The sequence below is a fragment of the Rana temporaria genome, chromosome 9, assembly GCF_905171775.1.
Source record: "Rana temporaria chromosome 9, aRanTem1.1, whole genome shotgun sequence".
In the NCBI taxonomy this organism is placed as follows: domain Eukaryota; kingdom Metazoa; phylum Chordata; class Amphibia; order Anura; family Ranidae; genus Rana; species Rana temporaria.
This window is the reverse complement of record NC_053497.1, coordinates 45,453,271-45,471,833: the sequence shown is the minus strand read 5'-3', so window position 1 is coordinate 45,471,833 and position 18,563 is coordinate 45,453,271. Positions and strand designations below refer to the sequence as shown.

Genomic DNA, 18,563 nt, shown 5'->3' with positions numbered 1-18,563 from the left:
ACCTGTAGGGTTGCACCTGGACAGTCCGGGTTTTAAATCACATGTCCGGGTTTCAGTCCACCTGAATCCCGGACACATTATTCAGACAGGAATGTGGCTCGGAACAGGGCTTGACAGGAGGGTGAGGGGGCATTACTATTCTCTTTGGAGTGTCAAAAGATGTCCCAGGTCTGTTAGAATCCTATAGTGTATACTAAAATTTACTGTGCGCCGCAAAAAGTGTTCGGGATTGGCTTGAAGAAAAAGTGGCAAGCCTAGCCACCTGTCCATTTTCATACGATCCCATCGTCCAGACGGATGGAAAATAGGGTCACCATCCGACTGGATTTCACAGACAGGATCGGATTGGATAGCGGTCACCACTGACATCCGCCGCTCCGTAGAGTTGAATAGAGCATCCAATCAGGTACCAACTGAAAAGCTGACAATGTATGGGGCCGTGATGCAGCCTCCCTGCAGCTTTGTGTAATCCATGCGGTTGCAGCGTGGTGGTGCAGCATTTACAGGGTTAAAACAGGTGGTGAGCAGGTAACCAATTGCAGCAAATTTAGCAAATTAAGGCTGGCCAGACGGTTCAAATTTCACCAGATTTCTGCTGAACCAGCCAAAAAAATCTGGGCCCTGGGAGCAGCAGGTGGATTTTTTAAAGTGCAACTATACTGACCTCCTCTCCAGCCATGCAGTCTCCAGGAGCTCCCAGCCGCCTATGGAAATCTTCTTCCGATCCATCCTGCAACGACAGCAAGGAGGAGATGTTCAGTGTAAGCTCCAAATCATGACACTTACAGGGCTGAGGACTCTCTATGCACCTCTATGTGACAGCACTGCATGCTGGAGCAGTCAACCATTGAGCACCGGTGCTGTCACATGGTAGAGTCACCCCCCCACTTTATAACTGGATATAAGAAACTTGAGGGGGGTGAAGGTATGGGTGGCTATATACCGCAAGAATTCAGGACCATTCTACAGGAATTTGGACAAAATTCAAGCTGTGGTTGGCCCTGCAAGCAGCACCTGGCTTGACAAGTGGCTTTAAAAATGGAGACTTATCAGCCGAACAATGACTGCATCCTATCAGGTGGGCGCTATCAGATGCAGTCACTGTTCAGAAGAGCCATTGTTCTTCTGTAGTTGTGGGTGAAGGGCCTTGGACCTCATTCACACAAGGTATTCTAATGCGTCTGCCTGTAGAGGGCAGTGTTTACCTGCATGGGGGGGATGCACAGGTGTTCTGTGCATTGCTGTTGCAGGTAGTCCCATTGACGTCATTTGGGATGCAGTGGTGACACAGACACAGCTACTTCTCCCAATCTGACATTTGTTGGAGTGCACGGCTGTGAATGGATACCGTGTGCGTTTGGCGCTGTGTACTGGCACCCTCAGATTGGGAACCGCGTTTATGCGTGTGCAGTCACTGCATCCCAATTGACATAAATGGGACTGCCTTCAAGAGGATGCATGGAACATTTGTGCATCACTGTGCTGGTAAACGCTAGGGCGCGCTGGTAAACGCTAGGGCACGCTTTAGTCCATTCCCCTGTGTGAATGAAGCCTTAGTGGGTTGGGGTGCAATCCAAAATGATTGCAATGCATGTTATGTGCAACACGGACGTGTGAATCTGGCCCCCGTTCACATTGACTGCAACTTCATCTGAATGTTCCCGATTTCAAAGCCGCATGTCAGTGCGACTTGGAAAACATTTGTGCAGCTTAATGCACAGATGTCTATGCAAGTCGTACCCAAAATCACCAAAAGTAGTGCAGGAAGTACTGTTTTAAATTGGTGTGGCGCCCGTCCCATATTTCCTGGAAATCGTAAAGTGCGTTGTTGATACAGAAATCTGGTGGTAGTGCGACAAATAGCGGTTTAGTGTACGTGCCAGTACAGTGTGTATTAACCCCATTCATGAAAAGGCTGTTTTATGCTATTCAGAACTGCGCTACATTAAGACCCCTTTCACACTGAGCGTTTTTCAGGCGCTTTAACGTAAAAAAAAAAAAACACCTGAAAGACGCTGCATCTGCAATCCCAATGTGAAAGCCCGAGTGCTTTCACACTAATGCGCCTGAAAAACGCCACAGTGTGTAAGGGGTCTTGGCGTTAAAAAAAAAAAAAAAAAAAAAAGCGCCTGAAAAAAGCCTCATCTGCAATCCCAATGTGAAAGCCTGAGTGCTTTCGCACTGAGGCGCTGCGCTGGCAGGGCGTCAAAAGTCCTGCAAGCAGCGCTTTTGGAGCATTGAATACACCGCTCAGCTCCCCTTCCCATTGAGGTGCTTTTTTTTTTTTTTTTTTTAAGCCAAAGCGCCTGAAAACTTCCCCAGTGTGACAGGGGTCTTGGCGGAGCTTTACTAGCGTTTTTCGGGCGCTGGCAGTGTGAAAAGGCTCTGAAAGCAATCTGCAACATTGGGATTGCAGATGAGGCTTCTTTCAGGCGCTTTACTTATATCTATCTCACAAATTAGAGCTTTCTTTCGTGGTATTTAATCACCACTGGGTTTTTAACTTTTTGCAAAATAAACAAAATACTGACTCTTTTGAGGGGGGGGGGGGATTTATTTTGGCTAAAAAGGTATGTTGCAGGAAAAATTATTCCATTAAGTATATATTGATTGGTTTGTCTGACAGTTGGTGTCTACAAACTGTGTGTGTGTGTTGCTACTAATGGCTGAGATCAGCGATTAATAATGGGACTGCGGTGGGGAACTGACTTGCATCACCAGTGACACTAATGCAGTAATCAGTAGGATGGGGGTTAACATCTAGGGCGATCAAAGGGTTAAATATGTACCTAACTACGTGCTGTCCTAAGGCTCTTGTGTTTTTGGGGGTTTTTTTTTGCTTGGAAAGAAAAACCACAACCCCCTGTCAGTAAACAGTGCACTATTATTGTTTACAATCGCAGAGCTCTGTTTCGTGAATGACTGAGCCGATCAGCGTGTCCCGGTGCCCAATCATTGGCCGAGACCTGCTAATCGGCTTGTGCTGTGACCAATCCCAGCATAGGCTGGCGGGCGCGTGGATCACGTACTAGGTACATGATCCAGCACAGAGGCGATTTTTCTGCAGTACGTTATTATTATTATTATTATTATTATTATTATTATTATTATTATTATTATTATTATTATTTTTTCTCCTATAAGCCTAGGTTCACACAAGTGTGGGTTTGAAATCATGTGCGTTCACACACACAATTTCAAACCCACCCTTGTGTTCACACACACATTCACACAATTTCAAACCCGCATTTCAGTCTGACTTCAGGGGGGGGGGGATTTGAGACATCATGCACTGACGTTTATTGAAATCGCCTCCAAAGTCGCCAAAAGTACAGAAACTACTTTTGGGAATCGGTGCAGTGTCGCACCGATTCAAACAGTGCCGATGCTGGCAATGGGCTTCGCTTTGGCATGCGACTTGACATGTCAAATCGGCCCAATGTGAACGTAGGCGAAGGATGGCATGGGGTGTGGCCTATGCCTGCATACTTTTGCTAATAGGTGTCCCTCATTCCAAACTCAAAGTTTTGAGGTATGGGGGCGCATTGGTGTTTAATGCAGGCAGTCCCATTCATGGGGGGGGGGGGGTGAAATGGCAGCTGCATGGACACAGCTGCTGCTCCCAGTTCAACAGCCATGTGGGTGCGCTGTCCATATGCAGACAGTGTGCATTTCATATTGGTAACGGCTATCGGTGCAGGAACCACATCCCATTTGAAATACCTGGGATTACCCACATGGGATTGTGCAGGACACCTGTGTATCCCATGTGGGTGAACGGGGCCCTTGCCAGGGTTGTCCGCTGTAGTGTGAATGATAGACATGTGCAATTTGTTTAGTTTCTAATTCGTTTAACGGAAATTTGGAAATTCTGCATTTCCGAATTTTAGGACTTCCGAAAATTTTGAATTTAAGAATTTTCGGGTTTCCAAATTTTTCATTTTCGAAAATTTGGAAAAATTAATTTTTGCAATTAAAATTCGAAAATCTAAAATTCGAAAATGGTAAATTTCTGAATTTTTTGAAATTCCTTAAATTCGTTTTTTGTTTCAGTCTTTCCAAAAAAAAAAAAAATTTTTTGCTTTTTCGGAAATCCGAAAATTCAGAATTCCAAATTTTCAAAATTCTGAATTTTCTGAATTTCCAAAAAAATTAAAAAACGAAAATGACAAACGAAGAAAACAATTTTTTTTGGCAGTGCACATGTCTAGTGAATGAGGCCTCAGGCAGAGAAGCTGGTAATAGAAATGCATCGAATCTCAGTTATAGAGGAACCTAAAAACAAATTTTGGCGCATTATTGGCTTAGACGTGACACAATCAACAATTTAGCCCAGTGTGGAAGCGGTCTAATTCCCAATATGGCGGTATTTCATTATGAATATGTTGTAACCATAGAGACACGGGCTTCATTCACACTGGTGTTGTGGCCTGTGTTCTGTGACTGGACCATAAGTTGGTGACCCGCGCCACCAGGTGTTGTGTGCAGTCAGTCAATGGAAGCCGGTGTTCCATCAGAATTGGTAACGGAATGACGTTCCGTTGCCGCCATCTTGCTACACCCCACACTCCTCCATAACAAGGATACACCGAAAAGGGGCGAGCGGACATCTTGTTACACCACTGGAGTTTTGCACTTCAGTTATTTTTAACAGGAAAGGGAGCATATATGCTTAAATACAGTATTTGGAAATCTGATGGCCTGTTTACATGTTGAATTTAAAAATCAGCGGTGTTCTGTGACATTTAGTGTAGCGTCTGGTTACTTTCCAGAACCGGTGCTATGTTAAATTTAGTTGACTCTGACCATGTTGATTTGTTCAAATTTGGGCCTCTGGGGTACTGATCTCACCCCGGGTCAGCAGGTGGCAGCAGTGGAGTCAATGATTGGGTGCTCTTGCCCAGCAGCCTATCAGGAGGGTTTGGTGCGCGTGGAACTCAAGGATCCTGGCTTCGGGACCACGTTGGCCCGGAGCAATTGATCTGCCGCTTGGGGACTCAGTAATTGACTGGATCCCACCGAAGAAGGTCCTGGGCCATCCGTCCAGTTGGAGGAGGCCATACGGTGGAGAGTCTGCCTGAGGAGTACCAACCAAGGCTGGTGTTCCGATAGGGGCCTGACTATACCTGCGTATAGTGCATGGATATGCAATTAGCTGACCTCCAGCTGTTGCAAAACTACAAGTCCTATCATGCCTCTGGGTGTCATGCTTGTGGCTGTCAGTCTTGCTATGCCTCATGGGACTTGTAGTTCTGCAACAGCTGGAGGTCCGCTAATTGCATATCCCTGGTATAGTGATTGGTTTGCGCAAAAGTTATAGTGGCTACAAAATAGGGGAAAGAATTCTGACTTTTTTTTATTTATTTTTTTTACTAGTAATACGGCGATCTGCAAATTTTGTCAGGACTTCGATATTATGGCGGGCACATCGGACACTTTTGACACATTTTTGGGACCATTCACATTAATACAGCGAACATCGCTATAAAAACACACTTACTGTATAAATGTGACAGGAAAGGGAAGGGGGTTAATACTAGGGGGCGAGGAAGGGGGTTAAATGCGGATCCTGGGAGTGATTCTTTCTGTGGGGGAGGGGACTGACTGGGGGAGGTGACCGATGCTGTGTCCCTATGTACAAGGGACACAGCATCTGTCTCCTCTCCCTGACAGGACGTAGAGCTCTGTGTTTACACACAGAGCTCCACATCCCTGTTCTGAAACTGCCGATTCGCGGGTACCTGGCGGACATCGAGGCCGCGAGGCACGCGCATCGGTGACGCGCCCCCCAGTGGCCGGAGGACCCGAGGCCGTAAAAAGACGGCCTCCCGGATTTATAGAGCCACCTGGAGGCCGTCTTTTTACTATGGCCCGGGTCTGTAGTAGTTAAAATGTAACATCTAAACAGTCCTTCGGATTTCTAAATACTGCATTTAAACATTTATGATCCGTATCCTGTTAAAAAAAAAAAAAAAAAAAAAAAAAGGTGAAACTCCAGTGGGTGTAACAAGATGTCCGCTTGCCCCCTTCTCGGTGTATCATTACTATGGAGAAGTGTGGGGGTGTAGCACGATGGTGGCAACGGAACGTAATTTCCTTTGCCAATTCTGACGGAACAACGGCATTTACACTTTAGCAGGGCGTATTCCTGGTGACTTTGAGGGCCGGTTCACACCTCATGCAGTTCAGTGCGTGTGTGTTTTTGTTTTGGTTTTTGTTTTGTGTTTGAGGCCGAGAAAACAAAACGCATGGAAAGTGGGTTATATGGGTTTTCAATGGCATAGTTCACATCAATGCTTACAGTTCCAGAAATAAAAGTAGGACATGCTGCATTTTTCCTGGACTGTACTAGAATGCTGTAAAATGCACAGGAACGCAGATGTCCTTATTTAAGGTGAAGAAAAAAGGGGGGGGGGGGGATAAACTGGACTGCACCAAAAAATGCACTGGAACACACATTAGAAACGCAGTCCACATGCGTTACAGATGCTTTTCTGCATGCTTGATTTTGGTGCTTTCCAGTTCACCCCAAAAACAAGTATATAACATTACATCCAGTATACCTCAAACATGTACAGTATGCTGTTTTTTTTTGGGGGGGGGGGGGGGGGGTGTACATACGGTATTATCTGTATTTTCCTTCCAGGTACTTACTCCCGCGGCACTGGGCGTTCCTGTGCAGTGCCGCAATGTCATCTGGGACTTCGCCCATATGATTGATGTGCCTGAGGAAAAACTCCCACCGGCGGATAAGGCGCGTCATGATTTTCCGAAAATAGCCGAACTGCGAGTCGGGTCTATACGGCGCTGTATAGAGCCGACTCGGAGTTCGGCTATTTTCGGAAAGTCATGACGCGCCCTATCTGCCGGTGGGAGTTTTTCTCAGGCACGTCAATCATATGGGCGAAGTCCCAGATGACATTGCGGCACTGCACAGGAACGCCCAGTGCCGCGGGAGTGAGTACCCGGAAGCCGGGAGGAAAATACCGATAATACCGTATGTACAAACCCCCCCCCCCCCCAAAAAAAAACGGCATACTGTACATGTTTGAGGTATACTGAATGTAATGTTATATACTTGTTGTTTTGGGTGAACCTCCGCTTTAAGTGTAAAAAACACATTTACAGTAGTTTCTATGGGATCAAAAACGCCTGAATATGCTAAAAAAACATGTCATACTTGCCACCTCTGTGCTTTTGGTATTGCACAGTGGCCCTGATCCTCCTCTTCTTCTGGGGTCCCTCAGCAGCGCTCCTGGCTCCTTCTCAAGTGCCCTGTTGGAGAGCCGCTCTCCCTCGGGGGGGGGGGGGGGGGGGGGTTTGGTGTGGGCGTGTCTATTGACACAGACAGCAGGACTCGGGGCCCCTCCCCCGGCTACCGCCTCATTGGATTTGGCTGCACTGCTATCAATCTCGTTTTGCACAGAGTGGCCCTGATCCTCGTCTTTTGGTGCCTCTCGGCGGCTGTCTTGGCTCCTCCCTGCATCAGCTAATCTCCCTGGGAAGCGCTTTGCCAAGGGGGTTGCTTTGCAGGCGCGCTCCCAGAATTTGCGTCTATGGACACGAATGCTGGACTCGGCCCCCACGTCATCGAATATGATTGACATCTGCGCTGCTATCAATCTATCCAATGAAGAGCTAAGACCGGGTCGAAATCCAGCATGTTCTCGACACGGGACTCGAGGGCTCAGGTATGTAAATGGGGGCGCCAGTAAGCATGAACCTTTACAACCCCTTTAACCAGTTGCCACCCGCCGTATAGCAAAATGACGGTGGAAAAGTGGTTGATATCCTGACTGGACGTGACCAAGATAACAGAGCCGGCGCTTAGCGTGGCAATCGGAGGTGCTGTGTCAGTCTGATCGTGGTATGGAGCCTCTGTCGGAGGCTTCTTACCACATGATCAGCTGTGGCCAATCACAGCTGATTGTCACGTGAATCAGGAAGTGTCGGTAAACGGCTTTCCTCGTTTCACGCTGACAGGGAGAGACTATCCGCGGCTCTTCCTGTTAGGGGGGGGGGGGGTCTGTGCTGATAATCAGAACAGCCCCCATCAAAAGGTGCCCATCGCCTGCCAGCCAGTCCTCTATATAAACGACTGTCAGTGCCCAAAAAAAAGGCATTAATGATAAAGCCCATCAGTAGCTCCTCATCAGTGCCCATCAGTGTTTTTGTCTTTTTTTTGTTTATAGCGTAAAAATTAAAAACCGCAGAGGTGATTAAATGCCACTGGAAGCAAATGATAAAAATGGCATATGGGTACAGGGTTGCATGACCGTGCGATTGTCATTCAAACTGTGGCAGCGCTGAAAATTGGCATGGACAGGAAGAGGGTGAAAGTGCCCAGTAGGCACTTGGTTAATCACTACTGGGTTTAATTTTTTTGCTGAATAAACAAGCTTCTGTTATAGAATTTTTGTCAACTGTAATTTTTCGGGGGCATTAATGATCAGTGTAAATGTCCCTTTCACGCTTGCTGGTTAACGGCTCTCCTCATGCTGTGACAGCGTGAATGAGGCTGGGTTCACACTGGTCCGACAAACGCTCCGACATTGGGAGCTCATGTAGCATGACGTGTGAAAATCAATGTTTCCCTATGAGAGCCGTCTTTACTGGTCTGACACAAAATTCTCCCTGTACTACTTTGATCCTACTTCAGCCCACTGAATATCATTGAAGTTGGATCAAAGTAGGAGCCTTGTCCTTACCATCCGACATTGTGATTACTGCAGCAGTAAAAGGAATTTATCTCATACTGGGATTGTTTTGATTGGTCAAAGAACAAGTCAGACTCTGACAAAGTCGTATCAAAGTAGTATCCTGTTCATGAAAGTCGGATGGATGTAGGACCGATGTCGCAGAGAAAAGTAGGACGAAAGTCATACTACTGTTGTGTAGTATAGCCTGAGGCTGGGTTCACACTACTACACTACTTTCATCCTACTTTGCTCTGTGTTCAATGTTTCCCTATGAGAGCGTCTTGTAGCGTCCTACACAAGTCGGTCCGACTTTGAAAATGCTCCCTGTACTACTTTTGGTCCTACATTGATCCTACTTCAGGCCCATTGAATATCATTGAAGTCGGACCAAAGTAGTATCCTGTTCATGAAAGTAGGATGGATGTAGGACCAATGTAGCAGAGCAAAGTAGGATGAAAGTAGTGTAGTAGTGTGAACCCAGCCTAAAGGAATGCAGATAACCGGAAAGTGTGTTCACATTGTGATTGGGCACAGCTGATCACATAGTAAAGGGCCGCTGTGATTGGCTCTTTACCCCGACCTGCGATCAGCTGTCTCTAAAGGACACAGCGGTCAGAGCGCGCCACAGCGGGCCCGGTTCCCGGCAGACATCAATAGACTCCCTCCCAGAACTGGATGATCGTGCTGTCATTCAGCTATTGCACGGTCGGCAAGTGGTTATATAGCATGTCGCTTTCAGCTGGTGGTACCTAATGCAGTTCTGTAGTTTGACCATTCATTAACTCAGGCTGTAAGGAGACGACCATCTCTGCTAGGCAGTTTGAGCGTAGATGGCGCCGGCTGGTCACTTGGGTCTTCCAGTGGACAGAGCGTGGGGGAAGGGGAGGACACGTCCTCTCAAGCTTATAATGGCACTTGAGCAGCTAGTCGGCTGGAGAGAAGTCTCTGGCAGTCTATGCCTTCAGTATATGAACGTGTGTGTGTGTGTGTTCTCACCAGCACACCTGTCTGGGAGGAGGCGCGTGCAGCGCGTTAATGAATGGTCAAACTACAGAACTGCATTAGGTACCACCAGCTGAAAGCGACATGCTATATAACCACTTGCCGACCGTGCAATAGCTGAATGACAACACGGTCATCCATGTTAGTGTGGGCAGCTCAGATAAGTATGGGCGTGCAGCCCATACTTCTCTGAGCTGCCCACACTAACATGCAGCCCACTCATAGACTACAGGCCTGCGCACTCCTCTGCCAATGAGGCCCAGCAATGTAATATAAAGGCTTCCTGTATTTATCACATTTATGTGTAGTAACAATGAAAGTGTTCGTTTTTTATAAAGTTTGGTAGAAGAAGGCTTCTGACTAGACACAATACTAGTTTATTACACGGCCCCCACTGACTGTCCTCCGAGCACAACTAACTCGGCCTCTCCATTCCCCTCATGAGGCCTGTGCTGGAATGGGACACAGCTCCCAGCATCCTCCGCGCTCACTGGACGGTAAGGAGGGAAAGCTTTGGATAGGCTGAAACTTTTGCAGGGACCAGTGTTGGGGGGTGTGGCTGGGGAGAGGGGCGGGACTACGGAGGGGCTCACCATCTGCCCTGCTTACAAACATCTAAGTTGTGCGGAGCACGAGGTGGGCGCGGGATCATTAGAGCACCTGTGTGCTGGCAGAGGAGAGCCCACCATGCCGTCCAATCTGCTCAGCCCCTTCCCCGAGCTGGACACCGACCTGGCCATGGTGAGGAGCGGGACGGAGTATGGAGGGAAGTTTGTGTGCAGAACTGAGCGGAGGGGCGTGTGCGGCAGTGTATGGCTGTGTGCGGGGACGGCTCCTAGCTGTATGTATGGCCCGCTGTCTTCTGTACATGGGGAGTGCGCTCTACACATGTCTCATTAGGACTCTGCATGATTTTTTATAAGGGGGGGTGTCTCATTAGGACTCTGCATGGGTTTTAGATAGAGGGGGCTGTCTTTAGGACTGGGCATGTTTTTTTATAAGGGGGCTGTCATTAGGACTGTGCATGGGTTTTATATAAGGGGGGGGGGGTGTCTTATTGGGACTGTGCATAGGTTTTAGAGAGAGGGGGGTGTCTTATTAGGACTGCATGTTTTTTTTTATAAGGGGGGTGGTCTTAGGGCTGTGCATGTTTTTTTTTATAAGGGGGGGGGGGTGTCATTAGGACTGTGCATGGATTTATAGGGGGGGGGTGTCACCAGGACTGTATGATTTTCAAATGGGGGGGGGGGGGCTTGGGACTGTATGCATGGCTTTAATGGGGTATCTCATTGGGACTGTATGCGTGGCTTTCTAAGGGGGGGGGGGGGGTCTCATTAGGCCTGGGCATCCATGGTTGCCTTATAGGGGGGCCTCATTAGGAACATGCATGGTTTTCTAAGGGGGGGGGTCTTATTAGCACTGAACAGCTTTCTTACAGGGGGTGTCTAATTGGGACTGTGCATGCATTGCTTTCTTGCATGGGGGTGACGGTAGGACTGTGCATCCATTGCTTTTTTTTATAGGGGGGTCACCATTAGGATAATGCATGGTTTTCTAAAGGAGGGGGTGGTCTAACATTGCTTTTATAAAGGACTGTGCATTTAAGACTTTATTAAAGGGGGTGTCTCATTGGCACCGTGTGTGTGTGTGTGTGTGGCTTTCAAATGGACAGTCATGTAAAGTCTACCTGCATAGCTCCTGCCAGCTCATCTTTCAATCCTGGGGGAGTCTGGCGGGTTCTCTCATTGGCACTGGGCATGCATAGCTCTGCAAGCATCTGTCTTCTAATCCTGGAGTTGTGATTCTCTGGGGGGCTGTCTGGGATTTGTGGGTGTATGGATTTCACAACCTTTCTATGTCTATAGATCAGTGGTCATCAACCCTGTCCTCAGGCCCCCCTAACAGGCCAGGTTTGCAAGATAACTGAAATACATGACAGGTGATATCATTTGCTGCTCAGTGATTGTAGTCTGCATCTCCCCAAGGCAATACATAAAACCTGGCCTGTTAGTGGGCCCTGAGGACAGGGTTGATGACCACTGCTATAGAGGCATCGCTCTTATAAACCTGGAGGCACCTCCCCTCTTTGGGACAGTGGGTGCATGTAGATGATTGGCTGGCTGTATAAATGAGAAAGATTGGTATGTGTTGCTGCAGAAAGTTCCTTCTAGATTTTCTTGAGGCCCTGCAGTCTGTGTAGTCATGAGAATCTGCATGAGTGCATCCATTGTAATGGCCAGTTCTGTATAGTGCGGTCTTCTATAGTTCTCATTGTCGTGAGAAGTGTACTTCAGAGGAACATTGCTCTGCAGGAGTGCTGCAGAGTATCATGATGGGTTGTGGCCCCGTGTATGCATGCCTTGTAGAGATGACCCCTTAGTGTGGATGTATGTAGCCCTCTGTGTTTATGCCCCATAGAGGGGACTCCATATCATTGTGGAAGCATTCAGTTCTGTACAGCTGGCTTTAGATCATTTTGTAGTAAGTCTGAAAAGCCCCTTGGGATAGGAAAGAGTTGATCGGTCTTTAAAGCGGAGGTTCACCGCTAAATTGCTATTTTTACCCTTAGATTGAGGCTCATTTAGTCTAGGGGAATCGGCTAGTTGTTTTAAAATCGAAGCTGTACTTACCTTTTTAGAGTGATCTTCTCCGCCACTTCCGGGTATGGGCTGCAGGACTGGGCGTTCCTTCTTGATTGACAGGCTTCCGACAGTCGCATCCATCACGTCACAATTTTCCGAAAGTAGCCGAACGTCGGTGCGCAGTATAGAGCCGCACCGACGTTCGGCTACTCGTGACGCGATGGATGCAACCGTCGGATTCCTGTCAATCAAGAAGGAACGCCCAGTCCCGCAGCCCATACCCGGAAGTGGTGGAGAAGATCGCCCTCTACAACGGTAAGTACAGCTCGGATTTTAAAACGACTAGCCGATTCCCCTAGACTAAATGAGCATCCATCTAAGGGTAAAAAAACATTTATGGGAGAACCCCCTCTTTAAGTCAGATTTATATTAATCTGCTTGGTTAAAAAAAATAAAGGCAGCAATGCAACTTCACTTGAGCTGATATGTCACTTTATTGCCATTGATTTCTGTGCAGATCCTGTCTGTTGGGACAACTCCAGCATGAATCCTCAACTTGTGACACATCTGGCGCAATATCTACCCAGAGCAATGTCTTAAATTATATCTTTTGCTTTTGGCAAGTCCACCTGCCAATTTAGGGCGATGTTCCATCGATATGTGCCCTCCGTCAAGTGCCCGTGCATGATTTCCCGATCAGCTAGAGTGACGTGACCATGGCGCATGCGCACATCACAGGGGGCATTTTTTGACGGGAGAGGGAATTTCACGGACACAATTGAAAGCTATTCAGAGCGGATGGGGGACACCGTAGTTTGTTACATTATGCCTCGCTGTTGCGGGATGGGTTTTGTCTGTGTTGCAATAGGCGCTGATCAAGACGCTAAAGCCGCCGTGCAACACTGACACAAGGCAACCTTAAAGCAGGGGTTCACCCTTAGAGGGCACTTTTCCCCCTTAGATTCCTGCTCGTTTTCTCTAGGGGAATCGGCTATTTATTTTAAAATATGTGCAGTACTTACCCGTTTACGAGACGCATCCTCTCCGTCGCTTCCGGGTATGGGCTTCGGGAATGGGCGTTCCTTCTTGATTGACAGTCTTCCGAGAGGCTTCCGACGGTCGCATCCATCGCGTCACGATTTTCCGAAAGAAGCCGAACGTCGGTGCGCAGGCGCAGTATAGAGCCGCACCGACGTTCGGCTTCTTTCGGCTACGAGTGACGCGATGGATGCGACCGTCGGAAGGCTGTCAATCAAGAAGGAACGCCCGCTCCCGAAGACCCATACCCGGAAGCGACGGAAGAAGATGCAGCTCGAAAACGGGTAAGTACTGCTCATAAGTACTGCTCATATTTTAATACAAATGGCCGATTCCCCTAGACCGAACGAGCAGGAAGCTGTGTTCCATCAGCTCTGAATAGCTTTTAATGGTATCCGTGACATTCTCTCTCCCGTCAAAAAATGCCTCCTCTGATGTGAACATGCGCCGTGCCACTCCAGCTGATCGCCAAATCGGCTGGAGTGCGGCTCCGTCCTGCGCATGCACGGGCACCTTTTGATGTGGGTGATGGCTCTTTCCCATTGAGGCCCGGTTTACATTGATGCGACAATCACTCCCGACTTTGGAGCACTTGTCGCATCAGAAATCAGACCCCATTCTGTGCAATGGAACACTTCTAATCATGACTTGAGTCGCTCAGACTTGGTAAAAGGTTCCTGCATTACTTTTGGTATGACTTTTATATTGACCTGTTAAAGTTGCATTCATATTTCTAAAAAAAATCCACATTTTTGCCTTTTTTTTTTTTTTTTTTTGTTACAAAACCCAGGCCCCTGCGTTCACTATATCTTGTCTCACACAGAAAATGGAAATTCAACTATTAGTAAATATAAACTGATAAATACTCTTCTTGGCATATAGCAGTCTTATGACTTCTATTCGTGTCCCATTGAGCACCGTTAAAGCGGCGGTTCACCCAAAAAAAAAAAAAAATTTAAATTGCATCTAGCAGAGCCAGCATACTAAGGACATTACATTTCGGCAGTTTTTTTTTTTTTTTTTTTTTTTTTTCTCGGTACATACCTTTTTTATATCCTGATGTTGTCCAGGGCTTCCGGGTTCCGATGACTGTGGGACTGGGCGTTTCTATCCCTCCGTTCGATGATTGACGTCTTGTGAAACAGGTGACCTGTCGCACAACGCGCGTCACCAGACGTCGGGAAAGAGCCTAGCTGCGAGTCGGCACTATAGGGCGCCTGCGCAGTCAGCTCTACACGGCAGGCGCCGTATAGTGCCGACTCTTGGCTCGGGTATTTCCGGAAATCTGGTGACACGCGTTGTGTGACAGGTCACCTGTTTCACAAGACGTCAATCATCGAACGGAATGATGGGAACACCCAGTCCCGTAGTCATCGGAACTCTGAGGCTGGGATAGAACGCCCAGTCCCGGAGTCGTCGGAACGCGGAAGCCCTGGACAAAATCCGGATATAAAGGTAAGTACAGAGCAAAAAAAAAACTGCCAAAATGAAATGTCCTTACTATTGTACTTTTAATGTAAAAAAAAAAAACGTTTTTAGGGTGAACCTCCACTTTAAAAGCTTGTAGGAGGAGTTTTCATTTTACACTGATTGTCCTATGCGGCTGCAGAACCCCTGACCATCTGTATGAACAGGGCTGATTGGCCCTGTATTCATCACATGCATTCTCCCAAGAAAAAAAAAAACTCTCTAGCATTAGACCCCATTCACACCTAGGCGTTTTTACGCCTGTAGCGCTACGCCGCTGCCGCCAGAGGGCTGAAATCAGATGTCCCTCTATGGAGATGGTTCACATCTCCACGCCTGTCGCCTGCCGCGTGAAAAAAGGTCCCGGACCTTTTTTTCAGGCGTCTTCGAGCGTTCCGCTAGGAGATGGGAATCATCTCCATAGAGGGGGTCATCTTGGGGCACATCTAGGCGGACAATACCGGCGTTTTGTCGCCGCAAATCGCGGTACAAAACGCCGCTATTTTTACCGCGATTTGCAGCGACAAAACGCCGCGATTTCGTCCGTCTAGATGTGAATGCAGCCTAACACACCAAACCTGAGCATGTTTAGCCTTTGAACTGTGAAAGAAGGGGAGGGTCAGAAAAGACAAAAGGATCAAACTGCCTTTTTACACAATGCGTTATATTAACTACTTTGATTCCACAGTGAGTATAACAAGCATGCTAGACTGATTTTACTGTTGTGGGTTTAGTAACACTTCAATGGCAGGAGTCTTTCATTGTCTACACCAAGGGTCAAAATGGCTGATGGGTTCACTTTAAAGCAGAACTTCACTTTCTCAAGCAACATTGACTATTTTTAATCCTCTTGCTGCTAGGGAGGAGCAGAGAATGGGAAGCTCAGCAGTGTGATGCTCCTTTTTGTATTTCAGCAGACACGTAGGTAACACAGCTGCAAAACCACAGCAATGAATAGTGGTGTGAACATTCTAGAAAGGCGTGTGACATGGCAGCAAGAATTGACATGTAAAATGGTACATATGTAGCAGTTTGGAGTTTGACTTCAGGTATCGGCAGATCATGGATGATGAATGTAAAAGCCATAATAAGAATCGCCTTCACGTAAAAACAGATTATGAAGATAACGGTTTCCAAAGCGAGCAAAGTCCTTTCTTGTATTAAGAGAGGGATGGACTCCAGAGACAGAGATATATAATTTTGCCCCTGTACAAATCATTAGTAAGACCTCATCTGGAATATGCAGTTCAGTTTTGGGCACCAGTTCTCAAAAAGGATATCGGAGAACTGGAGAAAGTGCAGAGAAGGGCAACCAAACTGATAAGAGGCATGGAGGAGCTCAGCTATGAGGAAAGATTAGAGGAACTGAATTTATTCACTCTTGAGAAGAGGAGAATTAGGGGGGATATGATGAACATGTACAAATATATAAGGGGTCCATACAGTGGACTTGGTGTTGAGTTATTCACTTTACGGTCAACATTGAGGACAAGGGGGCACTCTTTACGTCTAGAGGAAAAGATTTCACCTCCAAATACGGAAAGGTTTTTTCACAGTAAGAGCTGTGAAAATGTGGAACAGACTCCCTCCAGAGGTGGTTCTGGCCAGCTCAGTAGATTGCTTTAAGAAAGGCCTGGATACTTTCCTAAATGTACATAAAATAACTGAGTACTAAGATTTGTAGGTAAAGTTGACCCAGGGAAAATCCTCTCGGGGGATCAGGAAGGAATTTTTTTTTCCCCTGCTGTAGCAAATTGGATCATGCTCTGCTGTTTTTTTTGCCTTCCTCTGGATCAACTGTGGGTGAATGGGATTGTACTGTTTTTTATTTTGTTTGTTTTTTGTGGTTGAACTGGATGGACTTGTGTCTTTTTTCAACCTGACTAACTATGTTACTATGTAACCCTGTTTTTTGCTTAGTGGCCCCTAACATGATTTTTTTTTTCTACTTCATTCCACAGGATTTTGTGTCCCTGTTTTCTGGGATCAGTCTTAAAAGTGGTGGGGAGGAACTGCCCACCACATACTCCTCCTGTCCAATCAACCTCAATGACAACACAAATGGCAATGAATTTTCAATTGACTCTACTGCTTGGCCACTGCAAACTCCATGGAGTCGGGAGACCGACCTGCCTTCATCAAACTCTCTGCGTCACATCCCTTTCCAAGCTGACCGCTCTGTGAGCATGATCGAGGAGAGCAAGAAGTCGTCCTTGGCAGGGGCTAGAACCGCTGCTTCCACACGCTACAAGACGGAGCTCTGTCGCACGTTCCACGAGAGCGGCTCCTGCAAGTATGGCTCCAAGTGTCAGTTTGCACATGGAACAGCAGAGCTCAGAGGGCTGAACCGTCATCCCAAGTACAAGACAGAGCTGTGCAGGACTTATCACACAATTGGCTTCTGTCCATACGGTTCCCGGTGTCACTTTATCCATAATGCTGAGGAGCAGAGGTTCAACAGTGCCAGCAAAGGACAAAGACCACCTCTTTTGAGACACAGCGTCAGTTGCTCAGGCATCCCTTCATCGTCCTCTTCATCTTCCTCCTCTTCACTCTCCTTATTCTCCGCTTCCATGGCCTCTTCCCTCACCTCCCTGTCTCCCTTTTCTCCATCCAGCCCAGTGACACCGATATCCAATCCCTTTGCCAGTGTTGGTCCTTTATCTCCAACATCTTCTCCTCTTACACTGAACCTGCCGTTTTTTGCATCAATGTCCCCTCCACGACCAGACATGGTGTCTGGTGGCCTGCAGCTACAGCTCTCTCCCTGGAGGAAAGGTGACCCTAAGGGAGAGGAGAGATGGGAATCCTTGTCTCGCCCAGAGACTGAAGAAGAAACTGCAGGAAACTCGCAGGAAGCCAAGCGTCTCCCCATCTTCAGCTTTCTTTCAGACTAATGCCTTGTCAACCACTCGGGCCGACCCAAAAGACGTGTAGTCAGTTACTGGAAATTGACTGCACATAGGCGTTGAGTATTAAAATCGGGAGCAGACTTTTTTTTTTTTTTCTAAACTGATTTAGTGTATCGAAAATATAATGTGTAGCTGTGATTTAACTAAGACCAGGGTCCTTTTATAACTTTAAAAGCTGAGTCTTTAGTCTGATTCCAGCTTTTGATAATTGGAGGGGAGGGGGGGGGGGTGAGAATGGGTTCCTTTCTATACATTGACTGTAGTAAAAGGAGGAAGTGATGTTGCATCTTTGTTGTAGTCAAAGGGTTCATACTTCAGGTTTTAGCCACGTGCCTTCATGCCATAAATTATAGCAGTTGGACCCTGCACAATTGTGTGTACCCAGATTGTATACTCCGTTGGAGATGTTGGCATCTTTTGTAGGTAGTTTCCCTATCAGTGCCTGTAAGATTTACTTTTAATCTGCTGCTTAAATTATTATTATTTTTTTTTGTTCTGTGCAGTAGGACCTGTTGTGTTAACTTTAGGTCTTAACTGCTGCCCAGCAGTGCATTTCATTCTGACTTTATAAACCGGAGCTTTGAGATTCATGTGGCTTTTCTAATGTAGGTGATTGCTACTGGACGATTCCTAGGCAGGCAGTCTGCAGATCCTGCTGGGTTGCGTATTTGAATGGGAATTCCCTTGTGCTCCAACTTTCTTAATCATTGACTTTTTTCGACCCAATGCATATTCTGTAAGGTAAAACCAAAGTCAGAAGAAAGACCTCACCTGCTTTAGTAAGTGACTTTAATCATGAGTTTGCTACCAAAATCGGAGCCCACAAGCGTTCCCATATAACAAATATCTCTCCTAAGGCAAGT

General features: G+C 47.0%; 1 protein-coding gene across 2 annotated transcripts; it reads left to right on the top strand.

Moving 5' to 3' along the window:
• Positions 1-607: 607 nt before the first annotated feature.
• On the top strand, positions 608-17,795 carry LOC120913436 (mRNA decay activator protein ZFP36L2-A-like). Of its 2 annotated transcripts, none has more exons than XM_040323360.1 (2): positions 608-761; positions 16,750-17,795. In XM_040323360.1, exons 1-2 carry the CDS (start codon positions 678-680, stop codon positions 17,683-17,685), a joined length of 1,020 nt encoding a protein of 339 aa, XP_040179294.1. In that variant the 5' UTR covers positions 608-677; the 3' UTR covers positions 17,686-17,795. The 2 variants fall into 2 exon arrangements, with proteins under 2 accessions (XP_040179294.1, XP_040179295.1); XM_040323361.1 differs by lacking the exon at positions 608-761 and adding an exon at positions 10,263-10,442.
• Positions 17,796-18,563: the final 768 nt, after the last annotated feature.

What these genes read in the sequence shown, in the direction of transcription:
- LOC120913436 (XM_040323360.1), top strand. Translation starts at nt 678, where the DNA reads ATGCAGTCTCCAGGAGCTCCCAGCCGCCTATGGAAATCTTCTTCCGAT. An exon ending in GCAAGGAGGAGATGTTCAGT is followed by an intron (nt 762 to 16,749) that starts GTAAGCTCCAAA and finishes TTCATTCCACAG; the next exon opens with GATTTTGTGTCCCTGTTTTC.